We start from the raw sequence: 24,846 nt of genomic DNA on the forward strand, positions 1-24,846 counted from the left end.
GCTGTCTCCAGGATCGGGATTCTGTGGGACTCTAGCTGCCCTAGGTTAGTTTGTCCTAGTGCATGATGGAGATGAGAAGCCACAAGCTAGTTCTTCCCCCGGGAATGAAAACCTCACACCCAATGACTTGATTCAGTGCAGGTGTGGGGACAATGTGGATTAGTACGGGTGGTCCTGAAGGTGCTAATGCTGCATCAGACATAACCCTGTCCTCCTCACACATGCATGTGCTCTGCTGAACCTGGTAGTTTTTTTGTGGAAGAGCTTCAGGGTTAAATTACTTCCCTATTATTGCAGTATTATGATTTTCTTACTCATACTATTAGCAGTGTTTTCACTGTTCAGAAAAGGGAACAGTTTTGAATCTAGATTGTATGTATGATTGGGCCAGACTTTCAGAATGATTTCTATACAATTGCTCATGTGTACAAAGAGTTACAGATATATATATTTTAAGATTAGCTCCCTACAGAGTTCAGTGTTTGCATGGACATACATGACTATTCCATAATTGTAAAAAAATGGTTTGGTTAGTGTGGGATATACCTTTAAAAGAATGCTTAGAAATAGAAATAAAAGAATTGTATTCTGCTCCCAGCTTTTCCAAAGACTTGATTGAGTGACTTCAGTGAAACATTTTCTGATAAATGATGCATTCCTGTTTCACTGGCAAAACAGTAACTTCTAATTCCTTGGGAAAAAAGGAAATGAATATTGAAGGTGGCTAAAAGTGTAATGCAATAGCATAATGTAGTTACACAAACATTGCAAACAGCAAAAAAATAAATCACACTCATGATTTAGAGTTTGCAGTAGACAGACTCAGTTTCCATTGACTTGTGATTGAAATCTTGGTTTGTGGTGTAATCCTGTGTTTGTGTAGTAGGAATAAGACCTTGCTGAAAAAAAAAAAGAAAAGATCTTTATTCCAAGAGAATGTTTAAAATAGGACAGAAACAGGATGTAAAGAGAAAAAGAAGATAGAAGGGTTCCTTGTGTGTTCCTGAAGCCATGTAGCATCTCCAGGCTTTCAATAGTGACAGCTTTAATTTACAGTTGAGCTTGGAGAAATTTTTATAGCTCTGAATTGAATTATTTTATGTGGGTAATACAAATTGCTTATCAGAACAAGCACATTTTTTAGACCACAAGGCACTTTAGGTTATATACTGTGAATTCAGAAGAAGGATCTTGCATTTACATTTAGGGAAAATATACCATAAATTAGATCATTAGAGAGTCAAAATGGGGATAAGATTAAAGGAATACCTGAGGACATATGTATCTTATACATTATCCGTGTCCTATTATTCCTACTCATTCTTCACTTGAAGGAATCAGTTTGCCTTGTGGAGAAAAAATTAAAGCAAGATGAGTATCGTACTGGGTTAAACAGGTATTCATTGCAGAATAGGCAATATAACTAATAGTTACATGTATCCTCTTTATTTTTATTTTTATTATGTGAAAACCATAGAACTTAAAAACAGGAAGCCTAGGAAAAGTCTCTACAAATGCCAGTTGAACTAAAACACAGGGAACATCCATAGTACCAAATAGAGAAGGGAAAGATCCCAGTAGGCTCATCTGGGCTATTTGTGGTCTATGTACCTGTGGCACAAAGGCATAACCACTCTTCTGAAAGGTTTTCTTCTCTTCCAAGAGTCTGAGATAAGCTTGAAATAAAAGGTGAAAGCTGTGTTGCAGCAAATCAGAGTTGTGTTTTTACAGCATGAAAACGAGGTTCTATGCATTTACTGCCTGCCAGTGGTAGGTTAAAGATGGAATTTGGGTATGAGTATGGGGAAATGCTTGTAAATGAAAAGCCTCCTGGGGCTAATAGTGTGCATGGTATTTTTAAGCATGTTTAGCTCTTAAAATTCAGCTACTGTGAGAAAGTAATCCATGAGAAAGTTGAATTACATTTGAGAAAGTGAATTTGGACTTTGTCCTTATTCTTTCAGTGTAGGGGAATTTACCTATTTTCTGGGTAAATATTTTGTATGCTTCCAGGTCTTCATCTGAATATGACATGTATCTCGATTGCAACAGCAGTTTTGTGATTTTTGTAGAAGAATACATTATAATCAAGGAAATATGATGAGTTTACGGTAGAGAATGAAGGTAGTGGTGACAACCTCTCACTGTATTTTGTAAGTAGCCATAAGACAGTGATAAAAGTTGATATTTTATTCATCTCACTGAATTGCAGTAGCCTTTCAAATAGTAATAGATTGCAATAAATTACTCCTGGGAATTCAAGAACATTCAAAAACATAAGAATGGCTATACTGGATCAGAGAAAATACTTAGATAATCCACTTTCCTATCTGTAACAGTGCTCAAATTTTTAGGGAAAGAGTGTGAGAAACATAGAGGGACTTTGGGTAAATTTTGACAGACTTTATGAAAAGACAGTGTTACTATAACGCCAGTTTGCCACCAAAAAGGATTACGGTTTAACTGTTTTACCAAAGAATTACAGTAAGAAATGTTTTATGCCTTCCTAGCACACAATGCAGCTGACTCTGGAACATGAAACTGCTTCTTGTTCACCACATTTCTCCTGTAGGGGATAAGGGATGAAAGGGCGGCAAAGTGCAAAGGGCACAAAACCCAATATAAACTGCATCCTTCCAGGGTCCTGTGGTTTACTTTGGTTTTTCAGTGAAACTAGAGGCAAGTCATTAACATTCACCATTGCTCTTTGTCTTCAAAGGAGCCCTAGAGCAAACCAGAGAGACATTAACCCATAATTAAGGCTGGGAATAAAAGTTTTGTAAGGTATAAATTTAGCAGTGAAAGTGTGCATGTGGTGGCATATTTCTGAATATATAATCTGTTTGTTACCCCGTTGAGCATTAAATAGCAGAACATAATTTAGATATTTGCATTTTTGGAATCCAAACTTATTGACAAACATAAAGCCACCAAAAGCTGACACTGGAAATGGTTTACCTTGAACCTTAGAAATCTATTAGAAATAATGAGTTCACCATATGGCAAGCTATACCCCAGGTGACACAAAAATGTGACAATTGTTGCTGCTAAAAGTTTATGGCAGAGTGCACACAGGAGATCTGTTGGTCCTAAAGAAGTAAAAGGAAGACCTGTGGATTTAGTGGGCAGCTTGTCCCAGAGATGATGTCTGAGTACTAAAAGAAGGCATTACAGTGAATGAAATGAAACAAGAGACATGACAGCTCAGCTGGAAACAGGAATAAACATGCTTGAACATTCTTGCAGCTTCTCCAGCTCTGAAGTTAAGAAAGATATCAGACAGCAGAGATATGGGGGGCGTGCCTCATATGGAGAAATATGGTAGGTTTTCATTGTATCAACTTCCTCCATATTACTCCCATCTGCTGAATCACTGGATTAAAGAGGCTTCTCTTCTGACAGTGGATTTTCAGGAGCTCCTGCAAGATAACGAATGTTTATCATTTCTTGCCGTGGCATCAGATAACGCAGACTCACCTTGTCTTTTTGCCTATTCCAGCAGTGATAAGAATAGAGATTACAACACACCTTCCCTGAGGTCTGAAAACTCACAGAGTGATTGCTTTGTCCTGCTGAAAACAGGTGTCTCTCACCAGGGAGATGAAGCTGGAATAAATAAGCCTGCAGTGACTGAAACTTACTGGATGTATAAGCATGTGACCTCCTATTGTGGTTACTGGTATTCACAGTGATACCTAGCATTATATTTTCTCTCCATGGTTTTCCCTTTCTGAACTTGAGCAGTAAAATTAAATAAGGCAGAAGGTCTGCAGTGAGATTTTTTTCCCAGGTTTAAAGGCTTCCCTTCATATTTTGCTCTAATCCAGCTATTTTTGGTAGATAAAACATGAGTAAGAGAGGAAGGCAAGTAACGTGCTTATCCACTTGGCCTTTTCAATGATTCTTTTCACTAACTTTTAAGAATGACTTTCACAGCGGTAAGACCTTCACACACATTACTAATGATGAAACAAACCTATTTGATAGTCGTAATTTTGCTCATCTCATTTTCTCACTGTTGATAGTATTTGTGCTCAAAAAGAGTTTGGAATTTTCGGATTCATTTCCCTTTTTCTTTTTTTTTTTTTCTGAATCATGCAATCAAGTCATAATACTGAAATTTCAAGACCACAGCCTTGCTTCTGCTGAGAAACAGGTGATTGTGCCACAGGGACAAAAATCTGCCGTCGTATAAATAGTACAACTTCTTGAAAGACCTGAGCTATATAGAATTTTGAAAAGCCCAATTTTGTAGAGATATTCTCTCCAGCCATACATTCATTGAATATTTTCTAGCACTAGGAAACTATGTGTAGGCAATTTATGTCTTTTGCAAAAAACAAGGCAAAGTACATGTTCTAAGACATGTTTAATGTTTTGTTCATAGAGGAGACAAATAGCATTGCAGTGTTTCGACTGCGTGTGCTGTCATTAATATAAGCTTCAATATTTGCATAACGAATATCTCTAGATGTTACCATCCAAAGTTCTGTGGCCTGTAGTCCCTGGCATAGCAAATGCTAGAGATTTCTGGTAGCAACTGCTTTTCCCAAGTGTAGTATTTTTTAACCATGGAGCTGGCAGTGCTGTCTTCCTCTGCAGATGCTTGAGGTATGTTTACTTCTCAATGCTTATTTTGTATTTAATTCACTGACCAATCAATTGGCTGGTCTTACATTTTTCTTCACTGCAAGTATCTCTAGTTGGATTCTGATTCATCTAACACTCATTTCGCTTAAGTTAACACCATGATTTTGTAGAGGAAGTTGAATAGTGCTGTGATGCTCCACTCATAAAGATCTTCATTTATCTCATAGAGCTGGGGGGGTTGGGGGTGGACATTTTGGCACTTCTACCCATTCATTTATGGCATTTCTGAACAAATCCACCAACGTCACTGGGATTACTGCTGAGAATCAGAGTTCTGGGTTCTGACTGCACCAGTTTTGCCAGGGCCTTTGCTCCAAACTTGTCTTGACTTCTTTGATACTGTTTCCTTTTGTCCTCCATACGAAATGCTACCTTACTCAATTTTATAAAGTTCATTCTGATTTAGTCCTATCATCAGGTCTGCCACAGCAATAAAAATAGCGTATCTTGAAGACAGAAATGTGCCTTGGAGTGTCTTGTATTTGTACAGTTACCCCTTTTCCACAGATACTGTCATAGCACGTGTGCTGAGTTTATTAGAAACCATATACTGCAAGGCACTGAAAAAGGAAACACTTTTACAGTGATGGTGACTGAGCATGACCCAGAGATGTGGAGTTTCTGTCCTGGGAGATACTTAAAAGCAGTCTGGACACAGTCCTGGGTGGCCCTGCTTGAGCAGTGTGCTTGATCCAGCTGACCTTCAGAGGTCCCTTCCAACCTTAACCATTCCGTTAAGCATCTTTGTTCTACTAGCACTCAAGACCTATTCATTAAGTTTAACACTGATCTTCTGTAAAGATCCATCCAGTGTTTGTGTTTTCTGTGGGGCACTTTATACAGTTTCAGATGACAGCAAGGAGATATTTGCACATCTATTACAGTAAGGATTATGTCTGAAACAGAGTGTAAAGTCTCCTTTACACAGCACACTTAGTCTGGTATTTTTGTTGTCCATAAATGCCCTGTGCAGTGCATATAGTCTGGAGGATACATTATTGTGCTTCAGCTCATAAAAGCACAGCATAAAAGGGTGATGTTTTACGAATAATTAAGGCTTTTCATTCTTACCTGAGTTGTATAGGAACATTACATACGTAGCGTTAACACAGACACCTCCTTCTGATGATGTGCTGACAAATGGTTGGCAAACTTTACAAACCTTTGGGATCAGTACCCTGAAATCCAAAGGAGAAATATTGTACTGCTGGAATCTATTACATTGTGTGAATTCACACCAGTCTCTCTCTTCCCGTTTCCCTGTGTATTCTTGCTGAGCATCTCTAGGTAATTAGGGATAATTACCTCTAGCCTTTGAAAGGCATTGGTGTATTTCATGACATTCTAGTAGCTGCCTGCTTTCCTCAGCTTGTTTGTTCTGTTCCAAGCCTTTTGAGAGACAATTGACAAGTTTGGGTACATCTGTTTGCTGGCTGAGCTTAGGAATGCACAAAAGAGCTGCTGGAGAGGGTTTGACTGATAGGATAAATAGCAAGAACACTGCTGAGGTAAATGGAGAGCTCCAGTGGATATCACCGCCTATCTTCTTTTGTAGTGAATGCTGAAATATCAGCAGTGGGGCTAGTGGAGAGGGGCAAGAACTGTGAAGGTAAACGGAGATAATTGCTGCATCTGTGATTTGCAGGGACAAGGCTGGATAAACTTTTTCAAAATACTACAGGCCAGCTGCTCAATATGTGGATTTTATCAATGAGAGGTTATTCAAGGGACAAAACCCAGAAGTTATAGGATTAAATGGAAATAACAAGACAAATGGAAGTGAGTCAACAACAGATGAATTAAGTTATGTTCAGATCATGCTAGAAATACTAAAATTACACAATTTGAATACTTGTTTTAAGAAAGAGTTCCAAATATATCACATATGAAGAACTTTTGCAGTATTTTTTTTATAACTTTGAGTTTCAAAGGTATCATCTCTGCTTCTAAATGCTTGCTTTTCAGTCAGGTCATAATTCATCTCTCTCATGTGAACTATGGCTTACCAGTTACTGCCATGCAAAAGCTGCCCTTCTTATGTGGAGGACACCAGAACTGCAAGTCCCTGACAAGGCCAAAGTCTGCTCTCTTGAACTCTTGAAGTTCAGGGCAGTGAGCTTGCTGCATGCCCTTCTTACTGCCCTGAGGAGTTCAAAATCTTATTCTTTCATTCACAGAAGCAGGAACAGCCTTGCGAGACAATGCAGAAACCTTTGTAAAATATAGTCCCCTCTTGGAAGTTATTCATACAGTAAACTTTGTTGATTAATTGCTTTAGATAACACAAATAATTTGTCATGCTTCTATTTAGTCCTATCCTTTCCTTTAGTGGGAGAGGTTGGACAAAGAAAGCAGGTGCCCTACTTTCTGTTGATAGCAGTTGGCAAGAGGATGCTCATGGGATGCTGTATCTGTGTCCAGGCTGCATGGTCAGATATTTGGTATCAAAATATGGTACTTGAAAAAGATCTAGTACAGAGGAGAACCTCTGGTAGCTCACATCCAGCCAGTTACCTGGACATGTAGGAATTAGGAGATAGAAGCTGGTAAATGCCAATCCAGATCCTGCATTGCATTTTGACAGTTTGTAGGATTTCAGCATACAGCAGGCAGAACTCAAGTATTCAAATATTCTTGATTATATAGAGGAATGAACAAAGAACACCTTTGTATTTATAATTTTTCAGTAATGAGCTTGGATGTCTGCTCTAAGTGTTGCTGCCTAGGTTCAGTTGGTTCAGTTACTTCAGTTTGTCTTAATATCAGTGTAACGTGACGTGCTCAATTATAATGTCATGAACAGTTTCACTTTCCTCAGTGCTGTGAGCTGAGCTCTTTTGTGGGGATGAGACAGCTCTGAAGGGATAAAAAAAAGACGACAGTGAAGAAAACTATGGAAGAGACTCAGGTCAGTTCAATACTCAGTATCTTTTCCTCTCATCAAAGGAAAAAAAACAATAGCCTTCTCAGCCCATGGAAGTAGTGAGTGCATCCTTTGTCCTCCCCATAAGCCTTCCTGGCCAAATAACTCATGAGGTCAAGAGACATTGCTGCTATGCTGTAAATAGGGAAAGACTTTTTTTTATGCCACAACATGAAATAATCCAGTATTAGGGAGTTTTCTCATCAAAGCAATATGCAATGAAGTCAGAGGATCTGTGACTGTGATGAGTGCGCATCTCAGCCTCTCTTTCCTCATACAGTCATAGTCTGCCTGTTTGTGCTGGGGATGGATTGGGTGCAGATTCTGCAGTGAATGATATCAGCGTTTCCTTTTTGCTCTTTTTCTGGGGGCTGGATACCACAATCATCAGAACTTAACAGAGATCTAGGGCAGTCAGTATCATTGCTATCAAGTGCTGGCATCACCAGTTACCTCCTTGCCTTAACCTACTATGACTTGGGAATTCAAAGTAGTAGTAAACATGTTCATTTCTCACTACTGTTAGTTAGTCAGTAAGTATTTTACTCCACCATTTCTTAAGCAGTGATTGAGGAAGCCTGTGAAGGTACACAGATTTACTGGATGTGTTCGAATGTGCAAATAAATGAAAAACAAACTCCAAACAAACAAAAAACCCCACAGCCTTACAGTTATGAGAGTTTAAGATTTGAAAATATGATGGGGTGTAATGGTGTGGCAAATAAAAACTTTATTTTGGATTAAAGCCACAGCATATATAGCTTGATTTAATTACAAAGAAGACAGATTTTAATTTGCTTTTCACTTTTCTCTAGATTCATTTCACATGGACTTTGTAATTCATAGTAAGCAAAAAATCTTTAAAGATCTTTAACCTATGCCCATCTCTTGCACTGTCTTTGGTGTATGTATGCTGGCATTTAAATGAAACAACCAATGGAGTCTTAAATGCCACTATAAGCACATTCATTCCAGCTGTTTGCGGGATTGTATAGGTCAACCAGCCAAGGTTTTGTGATTTGTTGCAGCTTCATTGGAGGGTTGAAATTCAATCTTAAATCACTGTGCCGTAACGGGTTGGTGCTACGGAGTTTTATTACAATAGTTGGCTTCTTCCCTGTTCTGGCTACCCATAGACTGCAACTGCATTTTTATAGTGTCTTCTTTGGTACAGATTCAACAGTCACACTTAGGTATACCATACTGGCACCTGTAGTGTTCTGGTCAGTGGGACTATATGACATCACCTTTTATATCACTGTAGTCAGGTGACCTTTCAGAATAAATACTGACAGACTCTTTCTTCCATGCTAGTGAGACTCTTAAATAATTTACTGTTCCCCTTATGATCCAGGTCCTGCCACCTGCATGCAGTCAGAGCTTCTTTTGACTTCTGCAGGAGTTTTGTCTGTTACAGAACGTGAGGCTTGGGCTCAGTTTTGGTGGAAGTACACAACACCCTCATACCCATCACTCAAAAGCTTCCTGCACATTACTGCAAGGCTTTTTTACTGCACACAATCAGGAAAACATTTTTCTGTTAAGAATTACCTTTGTTCTATGACTGTCTGATAATGTTCCATTGTGATATTAATACATATAGAATCATAGAATCATAGAATAGTTAGGTTTGGAAAGGATCTTAAAATCATCTAGTTCAAACACCCCTGCCATGGGCAGGGACAACTCACATTATACCATGCCATCCAAGGCTCTGTCCAACCTGGCCTTGAACACTGCCAGGGATGAAGCATTCACAACCTCCCTGGGCAACCCATTCCAGTGCCTCACCACCCTTACAGTAAAGAATTTCTTCCTTATATCCAATCTAAACTTCCCCTGTTTAAGTTTTAACCTATTACCCCTTGTCCTATCACTACAGTCCCTAATGAAGAGTCCCTCCCCAGCATCCCTATAGGCCCCCTTCAGATACTGGAAGGCTGCTATGAGGTCTCCACGCAGCCTTCTCTTCTCCAGGCTGAACAGCCCCAACTTTCTCCGCCTGTCTTCATATGGGAGGTGCTCCAGTCCCCTGATTGTCCTCATGGCCCTCCTCTGCACTTGTTCCAACAGTTCCATGTCCTTTTTATGTCGAGGACACCAGAACTGCAGACAATACTCCAGGTGAGGTCTCACGAGAGCAGAGTAGAGGGGTAGGATGACCACCTTCGACCTGCTGGTCACACTTCTGTTGATGCAGCCCAGGATACGGTTGGCTTTCTGGGCTGTGAGCGCACACTGCTGTCTCATGTTCATTTTCTCATCAACCAACAGCCCCAAGATATATATATATAACTCCATATATATATATATATAAAGCATATATATATTTGTTAAGATGTGGAGAAAATGAGTTAAGGAAGAGAACCCTTTCAATATCTTATAATTACGATTTATAGATTTCCAAGATCTGATATTTACAATCCCTCCTTAAGCTATGTACCAGATTCTCAGGTGATATTAAGTTCTTGCCACTTGTTTATGGGTGGATGGTTCTGAGATACAAGGACTGTGTTACTGGCTTTCAAAAAAAAATTGAACATATACTGCACAATACTTACCTGTCTTTTTCCTTAAGCAGTTATCAAAATACCGCTGGTAAAGTTTTGATGAGGGATAGTTGAGGTTTTTTCCTCAGTTAAAATACTTTGAATTATTTTGCTAAAATATGATGTCTTCTGCAATATTATGTACTATCACTACCATCATCCTCCAATGAGCTTCTCCACTAAAGTGCTTAGGAGAATGGTGTAAAGAACATTATCTAATTCTGAATATTTTCCACATGAGCTGAACAGTTGAGTAAGAGTAACAATCACTGTTGAAAGGCATCATAGTATGTCTTAAAAAGAAATAATTTTTTGTTCGTACCTGCCTTTGTATTTATTTTGCATCATACTTTATCCAGTATTACAGCTACCCAAGTGACAGCCAATTGCCCATCTATGTGACTAACATGGGACTTTTGATATTAGATCATCAGGGTTTTGTTCTTCTTTGACAGTTGCTTGCTCCATGAAACCAAACTTACTCTAAATATTTGTGATTTACTCAGGACCTTCTTTGAAATTCGGTAACATTCACGCCACATAATCTTGTAAGTGTATTTAGGGAACGGTTGTAAGGGATTGCCCTCTTAAAACTACCCAAAAGCTAGTATTTCACCTAGACAAGTGAATTCAGATCATTAAAATCTAATGGGAATCTCCTCTGTGGTCAAATGATTGCTTTAACAGTCACTAAAGATATAAAAAAGTGATTTAAGTCAAATTTTAGCATTTCATTGTGACACAGACCGTACTCTTTTTTGGTTATGAAGCCTCTATTGAAAGGTGGTAAGTCATAGGTAAGGAGGCTGTAACCTTTAGCTGTGGGACACTAACTTCCTAGAGTGTTCTTAAGCCAAGAGCAATTATCTAACGCCACCTTTCCATTTCAGATTTAAATCTTCTGCCCTCTGTTACAAACCTGGCATTTCTCCCATGTTAGATTTTATGTTCCTTCTTACTGAAGTCGAGTGTCAGTAAAATTCTGAAATTACAGCGAGAGTATAAAATGTGTGTAAAAAGTGTTTTGTACTTTGTTTGTTTGTTTGTTTTAACCTTCTCCTTGCTTCATGTGTTCATTTTCTGTTAAAAATTTTGGATTTTAGCATTTGGCAAGTCAGTCGTTTACTCTTCAATGCTGAAGTTTTATCCAGATTATTTTGGTAGTTTTTTGACATATTTTTTTCCATAAATTAGGAATTGTGTATTCTCCCAAATAATGTAAAAGTGTGATGTGAACATTGTGCATTTGCCCCAAGGTTTTACAAAAATGTTCTCCCAGTGGAACATCTGTCAAGAAAAAGGAAATACATGCCTAAGAGCACTGGAATGTGAAGACATGGTTTAAGTTAAATGTGCCTAGTGCTAAAAAATTACCTTGATCCAAGGTCTTCTCTGTTCCAGCTGAGTACTCAGGCTACAGGGTAGCATGAGTGGCTTCCACTGCTCCTTCCTGCCTCGTCATTGCCCTCTTTGTTGTGCTGATGTACAGCTTTTTGGAGGTATGCAGTGATCTGGGAAAAAAAGAGGGAGGGAAGGAAGGAAAGAAGGAAGGATGGAAAGATAATGGGATGGGATGGGATGGAATGGGAGACAAAGGTGAGTGCTCTGCTGAGTACAGCAAAACTGTCCCAGGACTTCAGAACAAAGGACACTTAAAGCTCCAGGTGGAATTTTCTGGAGGAGGCTTGGGAATCAGCTCAGTTTTTTAAGTTGCATCTACCAAAAGGGACCAAACCATGTGTACTTCAGCATGGCATTTTGGAAACTAGTGGTAGTGGTAAAAGGAACAACTTTCCTCAGAGGTTCGTCATAGCCAGGAAACTCCTTCTGAAGCCACAGGTTAAATTTATGGCCATAAAATGAAGCAGAGAGTTTTGGAGAAAATGTCTTTATCCTTATGAACAGTAGTTAGTATGGATGATGAGCTGTGCCTTGGCACTTCTCCTGTGATAATTATTAGCAGCATCAGCCAACTCTGAGACTTACATGCATAATTCAAATATTTCAGATAATTCCTGACTTGAACTTTGAATGTGAATGCTCTGGACTGTAATTTTTGCAGTCTCAATTTTTTGGATTTTTATTTTCAAAACCGGGGGAAACAGTGTCCATTTGGAAAGTCATAATTATTTGTGTCTTTTTTTTTTTCTAGTTTTTAAACTGTTAATATTTCAAAACAAGGTGTCAAAACTATAAAGTTTTACAGCTACACAGCTATTAAATATTTAATATTGTGATTCTTTCTTGAATACAAGTTTGTTAGATGTAGAATGGATATTTTTCTTACATGACAAATTGAAGCAGCTGTTGCATATCAAATGCAGAGTAGATTGGATTTCCCTAATTTTGTAAACTCAGTAATTTATAGCATATCAAATTTGCAGATATTTCTATAGCTGTATATATCTATTAAGCTTTTATTTTTATATTAAGCATTTTGATGTTTTTATAGTTAGATCAAGCCACTTTTAGGTCTTTTGTTGTCTAAAATTATATGTTACAGATGAAAGCTCTTTTTCTTCATCTAGTGACTCTTTGGATGGATATAGATGTAGTTATTCACCTCAGACTAGCATGCTGTTTATAAAAGCTTTTTCATTAAAATATAAAACTGACTGTTATCCATGAGATTTATGACAGAAGAGAAAATTGCTTTGTAATTCTGGTCTGGTGTCTCATCACTCAGACAGCTTCTGATATGTATTTTGAAGTATAACAGGACCCGAGCATTTGGAGGAGGTGTTTACTCCATAAGGGGCATTTGTTGAAGTCTTCTCTCAAAAATGTTTGTTGTTTTTTTTTTTATCTACCTATTGACTAGGACTTTCTTTCTGTACTTCCTATGTAGCATTGCTGATTGCTGCCTCACATTTTGTTTTGTTACTCCTTCACCATAAGCAGCACATGAGGCATTAAGGATACAGCTGCCCTATGTCTTCTATTCAGGATGTTCCAAATGCGCTGACATCTGATTGATCCATCTAGGTGGAGAAGCTCAAAATTGAAAGAGATTACTTTGCCTGAACTTTGTGCTACTCTTAACACAAAAAGGCTTGGGGCACAGCCAGAAGAGAAAATTCAGCCTGTGTGACTTTAATGCAGCCCAGTCTTGCAGCTTAGTACCCTCTCCTTGCACTCTGCAATAAGAGGGACATGGGGAATGTTTGACAGACTTACTGAAACAAAGAAGTAAAAGAACAAGACAAATGTGGCACATCTTCATTAAGTGATCTGATACAGCCCCACTAGAGCACTTACTGCTAGTCCTAGTCTCCTGAGTTGTGCACTTTACATTACAAGATTACTCGTGCTGATGGTGACTGAATAACTGAGCGTTCCCTTGGCAGCAGTAATAAGAAATACTATGTCTCCTTTTCCAAGTGTTGTTATGATAAGAAAATGTTATTTCCTATCAACTTTTATAGATTTTTATAACTTCTTATGAAAAATTTTCACACAACTGGACATAGGTTTCACTAAAACTGACCCCAGTATTGAATTTGACAACACTAAATCCTTTCTCTTTTATTTGCAAGAAAGGTTTTCATTTCACTTCTGTTAATCATTAAAAAACAGTATCAGTCAACAATTTATGATGGACGCTCCCAAGCTTTATTGTCGTAGTTATCTCCAGTAATGGAGTTGCCAGCTTCTCCCAAACATGTGTTTGTTAGGAAAGGTATGACAATAAACCCCCAAAAGGAAAACCTTAGTCACATCGAGAATAGCCCGTTCCTCTCTCCTTGAAATCCTCTGACCTACCAAGTTGATATATGCCTTCTAGCAACATGAGAAGTGGAGCCAGCTAACACTGCTTTCAATGCTCAGGTTTTCTGGCTGCTTTCAGAAGAATCTGAAAATGATAATGAAAGCAGAAATTCTTGTGGGAAAATTTCTCATTGAGAAAAACAGCATCTTTATCAAAATGGCTTTGGTGAAAACATTTCAAAGTACTCACATGCACGCAGCTCCAAGTGAAACTGTCTGTCATGGTTTCTGCTTCTTTCCAACTGCACCACGTGGCAGAGGTTAGTCTGGTGGCCACTTGTGGCTGCTGGGATTTTGGATATGTGCAAACACAGACAGTACTGGATCTTCATTTCTGTGTAAAAATAGCTAGTAATTGTTCACAGCAGCCTGTTTCCCTCCCTTTATTCTGATTATTTCTGTGCACTGAATTACCTGAATCACAAAGTTGGGTTAGGGACTGCTTTTAATCATTTGCATGGAGCTAAAAAGTCTATGGACTTCACCTCTGCCTGGGGACTCTGTTGTGTGAAATACTAGATTTAAGAACAGCAGCACTTACATGCTTTCTCTATTCAGTGCATATTGCTCATGGTATAAAGAAAAAAGAATTTAGTATGTTTTCTCTGCCATTATCATGCTTTATTATGTTTTTACCTTCTATCAGCACTGTCTGCAAGAAGGTTTTGTAATTTAGAAAAGAGTAGCAATTTGAGCAGGACAGACATGCCTCCTACCTCTCTCTTTTATTTAGATTTTTTTCCATACTAATTTATTCTGTGGTCTTTATGGGTGAGACAAATACTCTGTGCTGGCAACAAGAGCAAAGTACGTGAGACTTTAGCTGCACATGAAAGTCTCACTGCATAGCCTGATGGTGAAAGCACTTGTTTAGTGGGCAAGGAATGGTGCTGTATGTTTGGTGTCCTGCTTCTCGGACTCCTTTGGTGATTTACATCCTGTCATTGTATATAAAAATAAAAGAGCCTTGCAGGCAAGAAATAAGAAACTCCCAGTCCCAGATAAGTGCTATAAGCAGTAGGCTGTAGACTCATGTTTCTACTTGTGCTCTGTTTTTGACTCACTAAATAAATTTGGGGTTTTTTTAGCTGGTGACACAGCTTCAAGGAGAAGCTCTCCCCCTTAGTTTCCTAATTGACATTTCAGTAGGCAGCAGGAGAGGAAAATGAACCTTATTTCTTTTTGTTTGCAGTGGGTGCCTTTATCACAGTGATCTATAAAAAGACTAATTGTGTTTTATATGTGTATGTCTATCTACCATTCATATACACATTTATGCAATCATCTTTGGGAAGATACCTGTGGCCACTGTGCTGTTTTGTCAGAGCCCAGTCCTGACAGATATATTCAGAGGTATCAAGGCAGGTATCAGAGAGATATACATGAAGCCAGACTTTGTATCTGATCCATTTTAGGCATGAGCTGGGTATCAAGCCTGTTAACATGGGTCTGATGGCAAAGTGCAGTGGCTGTGTTTGTTGATGTTGTAGGACTACATCTTTCAGGCGTTTAAGATGTAGGCCCACATGGATCTGAAAATTGCTCCGAAGGACAAGTTTAAGAAGGGATACACACTATACATCTTCATTCATATCTGTCCTGCAGAATTCATATCTGTGCTGCACGTTTTGTCCCTCAGACAGCTTTAGGTGTTTCAACATTATGTAAAATGTCTAAGGGCAGCCATCTTTTGCAGCAAACCATTTGTGTGAAGTTAGTTTCCTTAATAGCTACCCCAGTCAAGTCGTTTGCTTTCTACACCAGCAAATTCTCATGTGCCTGGTGAAGAAACCAGGAGGTGGCATTCCATTGTGGGTGCTAGTGAGCTGTTAGACTCCTCCATCATGTTAACTGAGACTAGTTGTCTTCCCAGGCAGTGCACCTATGCCCAGGGACCATTTTGAGTTGGTAGGTATGTGGTTTGCACACAGCTGCCCTGTTTCAGAGCCAAGGACACTTTACTGGAGGCAGTCCTAAGACAGCTGCCTTCAGTGCTGGGAGTGTTATAGGACACACTCAAATTTATTGCTGCTGGTGAAGACCTAGGGTACATGAGAATTTCAATGACTCTCAGGGCAAAGGTGGCTAATATGCAAATTGTAAACTAATTTGGCAACTCCATCCTCTGTTCACTTGCCAGGGGCTTCAGGAAGAAAGCCCTTTCACTGTCTCTGAAAAATGGTGATATGAGAATTATGTAGATGCCTTCCTGACCCTGCAGGATCTCCAGGCTCTGGCTCTGACCATGGAAGTCATAAATGCTGTCCTGCATGATACAGGACAGGACTCTTGGTGTGTCATTGCTAATACCATAAACTGTGAGTTCTGCCTGTGCCAAGGAGTTTTTGAAGTACTCTACAATCTTACAGATGGGATTTGAATCACCCTTGTAATGTATTGTGTAATGTATCCTGTGATTTAGGGAAGCTACAGGCAGAGGTATTCCCAAACTTGAGATCACATAAACTGCCTGAGGGAGCACACTAGAAAAAGCATGTCACTCTGAGGTGTCTTTGAAGTCCAGGCTAGGCCATTATTGTGATGCTTGTGAGTCTGCTATAAAGTGAGGACATTATAAGAATGACATCAGGGTCACTTTTGTTGTGTACCAATTAGTTTGCCCACATACTTCCAGGAAGGTGACAACCACATCATTAGGTACTGAAACTCCATCTGAAGTCTATGTAAAATATATATTTTTCTGGATTTGTTCATTAATGTCTGTAGTTCTTTTCCATATCTGGGGCAGAAAACAGGTTGATACAGATGGACAATGAGTTAAAAGAAGAGAGGGCCGAGTGTGACAAAACCAAGGAGATAGTTAATGCCTCATGAGCTTCACTCAAATGGCAGTTGTGTTATCCCTTACCTACAGCATGAAAAGGATAAGAAAAATTTGTTAAGATAGGATAATGTAATTTTAACATTGCTGCGTGATAATTTTTCATTATATAAATGTGCCAGATGTTTATCTGATAAAAGTCAGTGTAACTTCCCTGATTTCAGAGGAGCTGCACTAAGCTGATGACTCGGTCTTTGTTCATGTAATTGGTTAGATTTATCGTATTTATTAACTACTGCATAGAGAATGTGATTCATAGAACCGTTTCATGACTGGCATAAGGGGCAGTTTTTGCACACAAAAGTTGGATTCTGCTCTGAGCAACGCCTATCCCTGCTTGTAGGTGAGAATCGAATCTGGCCATTGCATGTATAATGAAATGGTTTATGTGAAATACCCACATATGCTAATACTTTGGTTGGTATTTATAGAGCCATCCTTATTCCATCACACTCAGTTATAAATATTTTAAGTGCATATTTCAGTAAATTTTAGAGTTCATAACAATGTAGTAAAATCAAGTAGCTGTGTGATAAATTCTACAAGCACAGAAATTCAGTTGTTTCTCAGCAGGATTCTATTTAATGCTCAAAAATGTCTTGCTACAGCTGGAGAAATACTGAACCAAGTTTAAACGTCAACAACTGTGCTGCTGAGAAAGTTGAATTTAGTATATTTATAACAACAGACTAGATTTTCAAAAATTGGTAGCAAATTAATTGATACTGAATCTAAGAAAACACAGACATGAGGAAGGGAGGGAGAATGGTGATACTTCAGTAACAGCAGCAAGGTTCACATGGCTTTGCTCAGCCTAGGTGAGCTTTTGTTTAAGACAAATTTTGTGTTTAAGTAAGTATTCACAAGACTTAGATTTTCCAGCATACAAGAATAAAATAAAACTTGTCTGAATTTGTAGAGGTATTTTTGTAATATACGAATATTTTGCAAATATCTTCTTAAAGTTTTTTCCAATTGCTTTTTCATTAGAAGATCTGTATGATCTTCTAGTAGCTTGATTAGTAGCTATCTTCAGATACCAGTGTACTGACAGTGATGACAAAGGCCACACTCAGGAACCATAGTTTCAGAATTCTGATGTACTTTAGCCTGGGGAATCCTGGTGCAAATAACAAAATGTCAAGTGTTTTATCTCACCCGTAATTAAAAAGTGGATGTTCTTTTTATGTGTTTTCTTACAGCTGGCAGCATTAGAGAGACAGATCTTTGACTTCCTTGGTTTCCAGTGGGCTCCTATCCTTGGCAATTTCCTACAAATAATAGTTGTCATTTTGGGTTTGTTTGGAACCATCCAGTTTAGGCCTCGATATATAGTTGTGGTAAGTCTCATTTATTACCTTTTTCTTTTTTTTTCCAATTAGGTTTAAAACCTGTTATATTACAAAGCAGAATTGCATTGGTTTCAAAAGGTTTCGAAACACCAGATGGTGTTTCTGTAGAAACTTCAGAGGGCTCCATATCATTTTGCAAATTTAGGACTACTGAGTGGCATTTCTGAGATTTTGGAAGCTATCAAGAATGGGTAACCTAGAGAAAATTCTGCAAAATCATGACCATGATACAAGTCCCTAATAAGATTCTTTAAAGAATAAAATACCCAGATGGGTCAATTAGACCAAGAATAAATGAAGAAATTCAAATTGTTCTCTTTGCAATAGACAAGCAGAATCAATTGACATTAAAAATAAAATAAAAATTTAAAATTTTAATGATCAAGTTATATTTAGCTACATGTTCCTCTTAAACAGGGAGAAGCAAGGATTGTAGAAATTCCTTTGGTTGTGTGGCCCATGGGTTCAAAAGAAATCTCCCTCTCACATTTAACTTTGACGAGATACGTATTTTATGGCCTTGACCCAAAATTGTTGAAATTGTCTCTGATGCTTGTAGCTTGAAGCTTCTTAGATTTTTTCCCCATATTTTCAACATAACCAAGAATAAAAAACATTCAAAGCTCTGAAGGAAACTGTCAACAAAAAAATATCTGTTTCTTCCCTCTCAGTCTTCTGAATGGGTGAATATTATGTCTTTACTTGGCAGAGTCTGTATGTGGAGCATTTCATTTGTGCTGTTGCTAATGGATTTTAAGTTGCGAAAGTTTTGTTTTTTTTTCCCTCATGGAAAGGTAAAATAAATGTCTATTGGGGAAAACCCATTAAACAATACTTAAAAAGCTTCATCTTTTCTAGTCAAGCCTGGAATCCTGTAATTCTTTGTCGTGTCTTAAAAGAAAAAGTGAACAAAAAGTGCAGCCAAGGTTCCTTATACTTACATTAGCTAAGCTTCACAAGCAGACTATAAATAATTGAAAATGGATTGTTATAAATAATAGCACTTTTATCTATTACCTGTGGTTGGAGAACTAGGCAGCAGTGTATATACATCCATATATTGATGACTCACTTTTCTGCTTCATGTTCTCCATTTTATACATAAGAAATAGGAAGCAACTGAGGGTAAACATCTGTAAAATTGCATAGCAATTTTATTTTATTAAAGAATGAAATACCTAGATGGGTCAATTAGACTAAGAATAAATGAAGAGAAGAAATACAAAAGCAGCATAAGCATAGCCATTGTAGATTAAATTCTGAGTAAAGAAATGAGTTCTGCTTAATAGTTTGGGTGATATAAAATTTGGACTGAAAGCTTTCGACCAAAAAATGCCCTACCATCTAAGAGCTGCCATGCAATGGCTGAGCCATGAAGCATCTCTGTTGAATACAATTGTCATTCCAAGTAGGTAAACGCAGTAGCTCATGTTTTCTTATCTATGGTCCTTTGGATACAGTACTATAAGCAGGTGATTCTGAAATAAATATGGAATTTCACTTGCTCATAGGTAAAATTCTGAGTCCTAAGAGCTTAAGAAACACAGAGAGAGAGGAAGAAACAGCATTAACTCCAAGTGTCCTAATTAGTTTAAATCCAGCAATTATTTTCAATAGCTTTTTGTATTAATTAGATCAATTTTTGTGAACAATTTGTCCTATCACTAAGCGGATGTGCTATTTTCAGTACTTGAATATTTTGTGGCTGAATTAAATCAGTGCAAAGTTCCCAGGGGACATAAAAGTTCATAGCTGATTCCTAATTTTCCCATATTGGCTCATTTAAAACTTACACAAACATTTGCAAAGAAATAAAACCAGTTAAATTTCAGTTTTAACTATGCTGTAACACACCTGTCATGCAGCTCCAGAGCTCTGCTATGATCCATTTCCCTGTGCATGCTTTTCCTTTCTTAATAGGACTTACTACTACCAGCAAGATTTTTCAGGCTATTAAAACTGATTAAAGATGTTGACAGGATACTTGTTAAAGTTGAGGGGTTAACCCCACTTCTACTTCTGATATGGGACTTCAAAAGCCTTCTGAACTATGAGTCATGTAGCTAAAATTGCACAAACCTGGCCCAAAGCTGAACATACATGTATTAATGAACAGTGAGAGATGAAAATAATACACTTAAACAGGGGGAATATTAGTTGGAAGTCTCTGCTTTACTTGCCTTTATTTATTCCATTAAATAATATGATACATAGGCAACGTGTACACCTGAAAAGCCAAGAGGTATAAAAAGCAATAGCAGAAGAAAGGCTATACATTATACTTTACACAGTATTCAAGCAAATGTTACTATAGACACTCAAAACACATGTGAAATATTTAGGCATCCAAAATTACTCCTTGAATAACCTACCAGATAAGTCCTGAGTTGTTACTTTTCCAGTATATGCTGATTTATGCCAGTTTCCATGTCATCTTTCACAAATATGACTAAGTAGGGCTCTGCAAGTATTGATGCCTCTGAGGCACAGCCAGGTATTGCAGGGGGATGATCTGATGACTCAGCAGTTGCTGCCTTTCCCTTGAAGCATCCCCAAGCCAACATTCATTTCTCCTAATGCTGAGACTCTGTCAGAGGAGGCGCTGCACTTCAGATTAAATATACACTTGAGGTAGTTTATTCATTAATGCTAAACTTACCCCATGATCCCTGTAGTATTTGCACTCAGAAATTTCCCTTTTCTCTCTTACCTTTCAGTTTGAGAAACCATCCTTTGCATTTTTCTGTAACCCTTTCTTTTTGTAACATTGTGTTCAATAATAACAATGATTTAAATCTAGAAATGGTTGTATTTCACTGGTACGTGACAGATATCTCTGCATTGATTTCAATATGACCTGTAGAGTCAAAAAAGGCATAGAAATGTAATTATTGTAGAGAGGCAGAGGCATTAAGAAAGGGGTCTGAAAGGAACCTACAGGGTTGCACAGTAATTTAACAGGCATTTAACCTGTAAAGCTTAGGGTGCGCTCAGTCCAAATAATATCTAAATGCTTCCTTAAACCACATAGTACACAATCCTTAGTGCAAAAATACAAAAGCAAGAACGTACACAGTTCATCATGGGGAGAAAACAGCAAAGGTTATCACCAGTGTCTAGGTCCTTTGAGGAGAAGGAATCTACTGAATGAAGATATCTAGGTAATTTTAAGTAGCGCATCATATGGGATATAAAATAAAAAATAATTAGAAAAAAAACAAAGCAAACAAAAAAAAAAAAAACAAAACAAAAGAAAAAAAGCCAGACAAAACCAACCAACCAACCAACAAAAAAACAAAACCCCCAACCAACCAACCCTTTATATTGATTCGACCTGTGTGGTGAATTCCTTCTTCATGAGACCAGATGAGCTGGCAGTGACTGAATGTGGCTGGCCATAGAGCTGCGGAAGGAATCACTGGCTGGGGAGAGGGGACTGAACAGACAAACACATAATGTTCAGAAAGTATTACAATTTTTTCAGGGAGAAACTCTCAAATTAAGCTGCTATTAAAGCCCTCCTCTGCAATCTTTATGTGATCCTTTTGTATATTTGCAGTTTTGAACTGCATGGATGCATACCAATTTTTTGCAGTTGCAATAGAAAGGACAGGCATTGGGGGGTTTCTGGTGATTACAGCTATAGAATAGAAACTTGATTTGCAGAAAACAGAAGACATGGGAAAAATAAGGCATTTGACAGCAAGAATAAAAGATTGCTTTTGTTGTGAAGCCTGTGCCAGGTAGCTGAGTTTTATCTTTCAGTCACTGAAACCTTTTTTGACACAAATTGAGCCACTGCAACCAAACTTCTCATGTGCTTGTTTTCCCCTTGCATTCTGGCTTCTTGTCTTGAGACCTTGTGGCCTGCCTTGCAGAAGTGCTGAATGCTCAGTCACAGGCAGCTGAACACTGAGCTTATAAAGTGCTTTATAACCCCAAGTGCTCTGAAAATGAGCTCTTAAGCATCTCAGGTTGGATGCCTATAGTGTATGAATATTTCTGAATGTAATCTCTGCATGTATCAAAACATCATTTGCATTCTGAGAGCTGTATCATTCCTTTATAACATAGAGTAAATTAGTTAATGTTTGTGCAGCTCTCACACATTCCAGCAATGAGCATCTTAGAAAACCTCCTGAGGATATTAACATTCTGTCCCTTAGAGCAGGGTCTGAGCAACAAAGAGAATTATTGAATTAGCTGTTCATAAAATGTATTAAGGGAGGTAAGGTTTTCTAAAACAAAAATATGGTGATTTAATTGATGTTTGCATTGTATTGCACAGCCACAAAATAGAAAAATTATATCAGAATTGCAATATTTCCTAATTTTGCTTTCTTGCTTGTTGCTGTCTTAAAGCCTTTCTTTAATGTAGTCTTCCTTAAGTGCCTATAACACTATACAAAGAAAAAAATCTGCTGCTTACATGTCCAAAACCATGTGTTTTCTAATTTGGCAATAACTTCCTTACTTTAAAAAACTATATAGTACTAACTACTGAATATATAATTATTATGTACATAAAGTAAAGGGGAGCTTAAATTCATGTTACTGTAGTTCAGTGAGTTTTCCATGCTTTCCCATGCGCAGCAGCTGGGTGTCAAGGGGCACATGTGCTTTGCACCTGCAGTTCTCTTCCCGTAATCCTCACGGTAGATAGGAGCCAAGCAGGTCCTGACTGTGTAAACCAGCCTAGCTTGGCCTGGCAAAGCACATTCAGGTAGTTTTTACCTGCATGATTCAGAGTTGTCATTGGTCCGCATGGGACAGGATAAGGCCATTAACAGTTTTGGCTTTGCCTGGTAGATCAAGTAGGTTTCCTGTTGTTGTGATGACAGATTTTGTTCATGGACAGATAAAAATTTATTTCTTAAAAAGGGGAATTCTGAATATTCTGAAATCTGCTTTTTACATGCAACTGGGCTTGTATTAAGTGTCCATTAATTTTGAATGCTCATCACTTGATGCTCTGAGGGCGTATGTTGAAAAAACAGGAATTTATGATGAGTTACTACAAAGTCATCAAATATAGTAAAACATGTTATCCTCTTTTAAGTTAATCTTATAGATAGTACAGACCTTATACTGCTCACAGACCACAGCAGCTTTGTCTGTTTCGTAATTATCCAGCCTTTGGTTGCCACAGTGCCCTTCTCTGTAAGCCAGAGAAAATGGCTTTAGGACCACTACTCTCATTTTGTTTATTAATAACCTACTTCTCATGCCATATCCATATCCAAACTGCCTAAGTGCCTCATAAGAAATTAAATTAAAGCAGTTAACCTGTTTGGTGTACAGAAATGACAGTATGCATGTGGGGGTAATCAAAGTGGGGAAAAATTCAACCCTCTTCACCTGAACCTTTCATTATACATCACGGGGAAGGGAAGGAAGGGGGGAACATAATCCAACAGTGCCAAAGAAAACCAAACTGGTGACACCCATGTGATGGAAATGGGATCCAGCATATTATAGATTAGAGTGTTGAGCTTTACTGGTTGTATTGAGGCAAAACAATAGCATATTAGCCTCATCTGGTCACAGCTAATTAGACTTGCAAGGGTGCTTAGCAGCAGTTCCCCACTGTGAAGGTTGTAAGCACATAAATGTAAAGTGACAGTGCTGCTGCTCCTTGCATTTTTCTGGTGGGTGTATCTCCAATGTGGCTGAGGGTGTGCTTAGCCCATCAGACAGAAATGCCTCTGAGGTGTACTGCTTGAAGTGTTAATTGGGTGTAGTTTACAGCTGTATGTAGGTAACCAGTGCATCTGTACGGAAATAGGGTCAGTCCATTATGCTGACAATTAAAATGCAAAAGATGATTTACGGTAGACAAATTAATCTCCCATTCATGCTGTGAATGTAGTATGAGTTCAGTCTTGCACTAGGGTAGGAGAAACAAGAAAAACCATCGATACATTCACCTGTTAAAGGCACATTGTAGGGTCGGGTTCATGGCCATGAGGGCTGGAGCAGTGAGTTATTTTTAATGTAATTAAAATAACTTTTATTGAAAGACTCCTCCCATACCTCTGATACAAAGACAGGCTAAGAAAATTGGGCTGTTCAGCCTGGAGAAGAGAAGGCTGTGTGGAAACCTCAGAGTAGCCTTCCAGTATCTGAAGGGGGCCTACAAGGATGCTGGAGAAGCATTCTTCATCAGACAGGGTAGTGACAGGACAAGGGGTCCAAACTGAAACAGGGAGATTTAGGTTGGATGTAAGGAATGAATTCTTTACTGTAAGGGTGGTGAGGCACTGGAACAGGCTGTCCAAGGAAGTTGTGAATGCTTCATACCTGTCAGTGTACAAGACCAGGATGAATGGGGTCTTAAGCAACCTGGTCTAGTGTGAGGCATCCCTGTTCATGGCAGAGGGGTTGGAACTAGATGATCTTAAGGTCTTTTCCAACCCTAACCATTCTATAATCCTGTGATTCTTAAGAGATCAGATTTACCCTTTACTCATTTGATTTTTTTTTAAATCTATATTATCAGATCTATAGATCTGTTTTCTTTGGTGTCTTTTTTTTTCTTTTATATTTCTTCATAATATTTAAATGTTGTTTTAATAATACTTGCCTATTTAAATTACTATTCTGGAATCTCCTTTAACAGAGCTAAATCATGATTTACAAATAACTCACAGTTGTCCCCAAAACAGCATTTTGGACTTAATTGGTATCAGTAGGGTAGTACAAAGCTGTAAAGAATAAATCTGTTTTATTGATTTATTTAGAGCAGCAACGAATATTGGATTT

General features: G+C 38.2%; 1 protein-coding gene across 4 annotated transcripts in view; it reads left to right on the top strand.

Moving 5' to 3' along the window:
• The window catches only part of NKAIN3 (sodium/potassium transporting ATPase interacting 3), a 349,553-nt gene that overhangs the window by 147,238 nt on the left and 177,469 nt on the right, over nt 1-24,846 (top strand). For all 4 annotated transcript variants that reach the window (XM_061342754.1, XM_061342757.1, XM_061342755.1 and 1 more), the window contains exon 2: nt 17,935-18,072. In XM_061342754.1, coding sequence (XP_061198738.1) covers nt 17,935-18,072 — 138 coding nt within the window. The remainder of the gene's footprint in view (nt 1-17,934; nt 18,073-24,846) is intronic.

This window comes from Neopsephotus bourkii, unplaced genomic scaffold, assembly GCF_033783945.1.
Source record: "Neopsephotus bourkii isolate Nb327-2 ecotype Australia unplaced genomic scaffold, CSIRO-AGI_Nbou_v1 NB_1820, whole genome shotgun sequence".
Classification (NCBI taxonomy): domain Eukaryota; kingdom Metazoa; phylum Chordata; class Aves; order Psittaciformes; family Psittacidae; genus Neopsephotus; species Neopsephotus bourkii.